This window comes from Lycium ferocissimum, chromosome 10 (genome assembly GCF_029784015.1).
Source record: "Lycium ferocissimum isolate CSIRO_LF1 chromosome 10, AGI_CSIRO_Lferr_CH_V1, whole genome shotgun sequence".
Classification (NCBI taxonomy): domain Eukaryota; kingdom Viridiplantae; phylum Streptophyta; class Magnoliopsida; order Solanales; family Solanaceae; genus Lycium; species Lycium ferocissimum.
In genome coordinates this window covers 65,548,945-65,556,593 of record NC_081351.1, presented here as the reverse complement: position 1 = coordinate 65,556,593, position 7,649 = coordinate 65,548,945, and the positions used below count along the sequence as shown (strand labels likewise).

The window sequence follows — 7,649 nt, the reverse complement described above, 5'->3', positions numbered from 1 at the left end:
TTAAAAAAAAAATCTTCACTTTACCAAAACATTTACATTATTAGAAGATGTCGTTTATCAGTGATTCCACTCATAATACTTTTTTTTAACAAATTAAATCTGCAAAACTTCGAAGCATGTAAAAAAACAAGAGTAAAACGCAATGTTTCCAATCTAAGGGAAACTGCCCTACTCCAATCATGTAATGCCACTGTTGTTTGCCTCAAAATTTGGGAAAATAAATATTACCTTTTGATCTTGCCGAACCCTCGGCTACCCACCACTAGAAGGTCAACGTGCAATTCATCAGCAGTTTGACATATCTTATCTTTTGGGTCCCCTTCAAGGACCAGTGTCTCCGCCTGTGCCTGAAACAACCATAAATTAGATGCTTAACATTGACTCAAACACCACAACACCAGGCTTGATCTTAGTATATGCTAAAGGTTAATCAGAAGTTGAAGCTTTAAAACACCAACTAGAAGAACTGAAATTTCAAAACAATTTAAATGACACAGAATATTTTTTTTTCAATTCCTGAACAAGGAATAAGAGCGATAACTCTTCCAAAATACACGTGTCATTTTACCTTTTATAACTTGGGCTTTTTGCTGCTCCCTGAAATTTAAGTCACCGGAACTCATTGATATAAAAAACGAGTAGGGATAAGCAGATTCTTTTGTTAGATTTGGTATGATTCTTATATATCTTAAATCTCCTAGGACAATGCCATATTCAAGGGGTAAATTGCATAATGTGAATCAAATATCGTTTGCTATGATAGTAATGCGAAATTGAAATTACTAACATTTATATTTCAATATCATCTACAATTGACTCACCACCACCCTACATCAAATTCTCCTTTGAGAGCATGATTGTAATTTACTATATTACTTAACCCCCGTTTCACCCTGTGAACACAGCCACGGTCCACGTGTCCCAGGATTTCATCTGAATTCCTTAATAAAATTACCAATACGTTAGGACATCGTCTGATTCACAAACATATTTATATGACAAATATATTATATATATATATATATATATATATATATATATATATATATATATATATATAAATTCCAAAAGCGTTAATAATTATACAGAATGGAGCTATAATATGAATCATAATGCATAGATTATTATAGTGGTTGTGATAACAACATCAAAAATTAATTGTATCACGTGTATTCTTATCCTAGGATCCAACTCTTATCAAATATAAGTGCATTCTTGTATAAGTTAGGCTAGTACAAGTAAGTCTTACAATGAAAGCTACATGTCGTATTATTAATTGCTGTGAAAATATTGAATTAAATATCTCAAAAAGAAGTTTTTAATTCATTATTTTAGTATATATTAATGAGTCATTATTTTAAATACAAACGTTATGTCTCTAAGACCAAATTGAATGGTCTTTAACTTGTAATCAAAGTGAGCAACGTTATATAACATTGCTCTTTATATGTTGTTAATGATGAAATCATCATTTGTGATGCCATTTATCAGATACGTTATTTGGCTAATATATTAGCCTGACATTAGTTAATTGTTTGAACCTATATGTACTTAAGTTATTTTCATTGGCAGGTGATATATACAAAATCATATTTTTCCTTATAAATTATAGTGTGTTGGGTTTTCTATTTTTTAAATAAATCTTTGTTAGATTCCTGCCCTGGGCAGTTTTGTACTAGAAGAGCTTGTTAAATCCTGGGGATACTCCCATACGGTGAAATATCCTTAAGGACAAGTACATTGGCATGCCTTAAAGCTACGAAGAATTCTCTACAAGTATTCGTGATCAAGTACTTTCCCAAGCTTAGAAGGAGGTCCCACAAGTGTTCGTGATGAAGAAGTCCCTACAATATTAGTGATGTATTTCCGTAAGATTTCCAACAATCTTAAGGATATCTTCACTTATTCTTACGGAAAATTGAAAGAGTTAACTTAGTATTAACTGTCTAAGTTTTGTGCACGCGTTACAAAAATTTGAATGTTAAACGTACTTTATAAGAGGTAGATGAATTTGAGGCGATACATATAATCTCCTTGCTATTTTAGAAGTATTTATGAATGCATATTATTTGCTAGTACAGACTTCAGATTGTTAATGTGTATGTGCATCTAGTATGGTGAAAGATATTGCGCTTTAACTTCTCGATTGTTGGTTTTGTGTAGTATATATATGGAAAACAAATACGTAAAGTTTTGGTTGGAACAAAGTGTTTATGAAGTTTTAAACCTTCAATTTTGAAATTTCTGAAGTGATAAAATGTATTGGAAGACCATAATATTGTATTTTTGTGAAATTACTTTAGGATCTAAGAATATCTATGTTTATCATCTAGCTAGTTCCTCTAATTTACTGGTAGTTTAGGGTGATTATGCATTATAGAAGCCTTCTCATATATGACAGAAATCGATGGGAAAGGAAGCATATGCATACTTATTTTTATGAGTGAAAATCTCATTATTGAAGCCTTACACAATTGAGATTTTGTGGCAAAATATCTGCGTTGGAGTTCATCAAAGTGTACTTTTGATAAATTTACTTTAGGCATCGAAAGGCGTTATTTTTTTTAATAATTTGTTACGACTGATTTAATTATTATATAAATATGATATATTTATGTGCAAGTCAATCTTTAGCTTTGTAGCCTTTGCATTTAGGAAAAAAATAGTATTTGATTATGGAAATAAAATTAACACTAACAAAATTCTTTTAGCATGAGGTGGTTCTGACAAAGTTGATTTCATGTGTCAATTGATATGATATTGAAATTTTACAATGTAAATACCCAGCCTTTAGTGAGATAACAATTGTTTTGTGTGTGGCAAATTTAAGCCATCGCACTCTAAAATGTTGAAGAAGATTAGAGAATTGACAATCCCGCTAAGTGAAAATAATTTTGGCTAAGCGGATGATATAATCAAAGTAGTCATTTCTCAAGTAAATCTGTATTAATGAGAGCTTGAGTGTTAAACTTTGGTGTTACTAAGCATATTCTACACCCAAGTTGAAGAAGAAAAATAGTTTATTTATGTTGGTGATTCTAGAACTATTCAAGTTCTTAGAATGGAAAAATTCTTCTTAAAAAAATGGAAAAATTAATGGTATTAATCGGGGTAATTTATATTTCTATTATTTGAGCCAATAATTTTATTCTTGTGGAATTACTAGAAAAAACTTGAAGAGAAGATTTTATTTGAGTATGATAAGGTTGTATCAACCAAAATAATATTTTAATGGGCAATGAGTATTGTCATCATAGTTTGTTTATTTGTGTTTACTATTTTTAAATAAAAAAAAAACTAGTATTTGTATTATTTCTTATCCAACTCTTGATAAAAATATTATTTTCTTAAAATATTTATTGATAATGGCATAGTGTGGGTAACTATACAAAATCGTTTGGGTGAAGTTATACTATTAGTTTGTTATTTATAAGATGAAATCTCTTATGAGAAATTAGTAATTCTTCTTATGAGTTATGAAAATATTATTCCCTTATCGTAGAATTTCTGGAAATGTGGGGGTTATGATGTCTTATGACTTATGAAAAATATTATTTTCCTATGAAAAATATTATTTTCCTGTCTTAAATTTCTTGAAAATGTGGGGGTCATGGTATCTTACTAAAGTCATGTTTGGAGAATTTTTTGGAAAAAAAAAAATGATAACATGTGGTGGTGTTGTTCGAAATGCTTTTGAAAATAAAGTTTGATAAGAAGCAAATGATGGTAAAGTGTTAGCTGAATTAATATTTATTGTACTAGAGGGGTACAATGATGTTAAGTGGATTTATGGTTATGTGTTCACCTTTTGTGGAGGTGTAATAGCATGAAAATCAGCCAAGTAGACCATAATGAAATATGAGTATGGTTTGGAGTTGACTGGTAATGAGACTTCTCAGTGAGTATTAAGGTTGAGTTAAAACCAACATGTATTAAGGTTGAGTTAAAACCAACATGTCTATATATTGCGGTTGCCAAGCAGCGTTAGCTGTAGTGAATATTCGGTGGCAATAAAACATATTCGTTTGGAACATAAAGTGATAAAACAACGTTGTTATAAGATGAAATTATTATGTGATGTCTGAGGTGAATTTGGCCGATTCACAGACTATAAAAAACATCCAAGGGGAATGAGATTATTTTTGTCATTTGAGAAGATTAACAATGATGGTAACCCAACGTATGTGATCGGAGATCCCATGAATTAGGTTCATACTGGTAATAACAAGTCATTAGTTGATCAAAGTGCACTATTAAATTACGTCTCTTCCTATGGTGTGTGAATATAGTGCAACAACTTGCAAGGCAAAGCGAGGTCGAGCTATAAACTCTTAATCCAGCATTCATATCCTTTATAGGTGGTGTATTGCTCGCGTAATACACTTACACTTGATGGGTGGACCTATATGAGTGTGGAGTGGTGCCGCTCCTATGAAATTGTGACTGATTTCTAGAGCATTCATGAATACTAGGACACGCGCATGGCCTCTTAGCGCAAAACCGCGATAACGACAAAGATTGTGCGAGTATGATGTGATAAAATAAGACAATGAGCTTACAAATGAATTTTGGTTCATAGAAGTGTTACACTTCACCAATTGTACTGTAAGTTTAATCTTATTTTATCTAGGTCTGGTTCATAGTCTACGAGACACTTGATTCGACGCATTGTACTATATGTGAAACCCAAAGAAACGACTTATTTCATTCTATTCCTTTTTATTCTTTTTGAGATGGTGAAGGATTGCTGTGAAAATATTGAATTAAATATCTCAAAAAGAAGTTTTTAATTCATTATTTTAGTATATATTAATGAGTCATTATTTTAAATACAAACGTTATGTCTCCAAGACCAAATTGAATGGTCTTTAACTTGTAATCAAAGTGAACAACGTTATAGCAGAACATTTACTACATTAAATAGCTCTTTATATGTTGTTAATGATGAAATCATCATTTGTGATGCCATTTATCAGATACGTTATTTGGCTAATATATTAGCCTGACATTAGTTAATTGTTTGAACCTATATATACTTTAAGTTATGTTCATTGGCAGAGGTGATATATACAAAATCATATTTTTCCTTATAAATTATAGTGTGTTGGGTTTTCTATTTTTGTGAAATCTTTGTTAGATTAAATTTCCTAGCTTTGTACTAGAAGAGCTTGTCAATCGGGGGATACACCCATACTGGTGAAATATCCTTAAGGACGATTGCCATTGGCATGCTCTCAAGCTACGGAATTCTCTACAAGTGTTCGTGATCAAGATTTTCCTCAAGCTTAGAAGGAGGTCCCACAAGTGTTCGTGATGAAGAAAAATCCCTACAAATATTAGTGATGAAGTATTTTCCGTAAGATTTCCAACATTAATAATCCAGTGTAAGAATATTGAAGAGTTCATACCAAAAACAAGATGGCGTATGAATTTTTTTATATGATGACTTATTTTCCTTATACTGCCCAGCGAAGGATCCCGAAAAGTGTGAGTTAGGCCCATCCCCAAAACATTAATCTTAGTGTCAAAGACTATGCGCATCCTCCTTAAATGGATTCTACAAAATCATTGGTTCTTTACTATTTCGTTTATTTTTTATACATAAATAACCAAGGAGAAATTTATTCAAAATTGATAATGACAAAGGAAACTATTAAATGTACCATTTTTTGTTTGCAGAGATGGAGTGCCCGAGAGAGTATTCTAGTTGCATTCTCGTGTTGTGCTTTTTTCACGGCTTCAACTACAGTAGGCGCTGCAAACACAACTATAAATATAAACGAATTAATAACCGTTAAATGAGTGCAATGGATCATGCAGTATAAAGTGAAACAGCTGCCACAATTTACCATAAGAGTTATTAATACATGGAGAAACATAGTTAAAGACAGAATTGCCCTTAATACACCAAATTAAAGTGTGAATAAGAAATAATTTCAAGTTCTCAACATAACTAAGCATTTTGGGAGATGCATAGAGCAAAAAAAAATACTATACCAGGTCCAGCAGGATAAACCATGGGGGCAAAAAAAGGTTGGACATTAATCAAAGTGATGATGGTAGAAGAAGAAGGATCGGTGAGCAAGTGATCCAATGCCCACTTTAGAGCATATAAACTCTCTTCACTCTCATCTATAGCCACCATTATCATCTTCTTCTTAGTCTCCTCCGTCACAGGAGCTGCACTTGCCAGAGTAGGGGCTGCACTTGTCTCCGCCTCCATATTATCTCTCTCTCTCCTTCGGTTCTTTTCTTTTCGCTTAGTATATCATATGGAGTAGTAATTGCAGCTTTTATATACTCTATCCGTTTCAATCCTGTGATCTGCAAAATGAGGATGTACTAAAATGTTTTTTTTAATCTTGTGAGCTCAATTACGTAATGTGTCAAATGTTGGGGTCTAAATAAATAAAACGTTACGCGAAAGCTAATAGTTGCCAAACTTTAACGATAATAAATTATACAACAAAAAAAAAAATATATTAAAAGAAGTTAATATTTTAATTTGATCTACATATGAAAAATGAATAGAAAAACATAAAATTATTGATAGTATATTATCTCCCTAAACAAAACTCTTTAATAACGATATTGGAAAAGCTATTGTGTTTTTCTGTATGTGAGAGCAACGGATCTTCAATTTATAAAAATTTGAAACTTTTCCTCAGAAAAGGATTATTCAAATATGGAAGAGATTTTTTCCACACAGATTTTTTTTTTCATCAAAAAAAACCTTTTTGAGCACATAATTATGATAGAATACAAATAAATTAGAAAATTTAGGACAAATTCTAATATCATGGTCTAAATTGAAACTAAAAAAATTTTCGAGACATATTTTTTAAAGAGACTAAAAGAAAAAACAAGATAAACATATTGAAACGAAAAGAATATCCCCTTTGATTTGGGACAATTTTCTTCACTTTAATTTGTGCGTAAAATGTTTGATTGACTTGAATGACAAAAACACATGAAAAGACAGTATATTGGCGTAACAGCTAGCTCATATCAGGAAATAACTAGACGGACAATACAGGTAAAAATTGCTCCATTAAAGTGATTTAAGTACTAGTCTTTTTGTCTCAATTTATGTGATATTTGGCTTTTCGATATTCAAATTGTAAAAAGTTTAATTAATACTTTAAGATGTATTTTTTCACAAAAATGATACTCCCTCCGTTTCAATTTATGTGAACCCATTTGACTGGGCGCGACATTTAAGAAAGAGGGAAGACTTTTGAAACTTGTGGTTCAAAATAAGTCTTGAATATTTGTGTGACTGTAAATCATTTCATAAAGTGAATTTGTTTCCAAATTAAGGAAAGAGGTCATTCATTTTGGCACCGACTAAAAAGGAAATAGGTTCACATAAATTGAAACAGAGGGAGTATGAAAAAACTGGCAACTTATAGTACTGCTTATGTAGTTTTCAAATACATAAATTTTAATTTTAAAACATTAAGTTAATCTAATCGAATTTAACTTCAAAATTTAATTAAATTAACTCTCGAAAAATTAAAAATATCACATAAATTGGGATCTAGGGAGTACGAGCTATGCATTTCGACATTTGAGAAGTAAAAATACCATATAAACTATGTCTAGTGTATTTCGAGTTTATCACTTCTTTTAAGTTAATTAATTTTGCG

The 7,649-nt window shown here is 31.1% G+C and overlaps 1 protein-coding gene across 3 annotated transcripts; it reads right to left on the bottom strand.

Moving 5' to 3' along the window:
* On the bottom strand, window positions 1-6,316 carry LOC132032542 (universal stress protein A-like protein). Of its 3 annotated transcripts, XM_059422177.1 has the most exons (4): window positions 5,998-6,304; window positions 5,664-5,767; window positions 569-597; window positions 9-347 (listed from the first exon to the last, which is right to left on the bottom strand). In XM_059422177.1, exons 1-4 carry the CDS (start codon window positions 6,221-6,223, stop codon window positions 263-265), a joined length of 444 nt encoding a protein of 147 aa, XP_059278160.1. In that variant the 5' UTR covers window positions 6,224-6,304; the 3' UTR covers window positions 9-262. The 3 variants fall into 3 exon arrangements, with proteins under 3 accessions (XP_059278161.1, XP_059278160.1, XP_059278159.1); XM_059422178.1 differs by lacking the exon at window positions 569-597 and having other exon boundaries at window positions 1-347; window positions 5,664-5,755; window positions 5,998-6,316; XM_059422176.1 differs by lacking the exon at window positions 569-597 and having other exon boundaries at window positions 16-347; window positions 5,998-6,299.
* Between the last annotated feature and the right edge of the window lie 1,333 nt (window positions 6,317-7,649).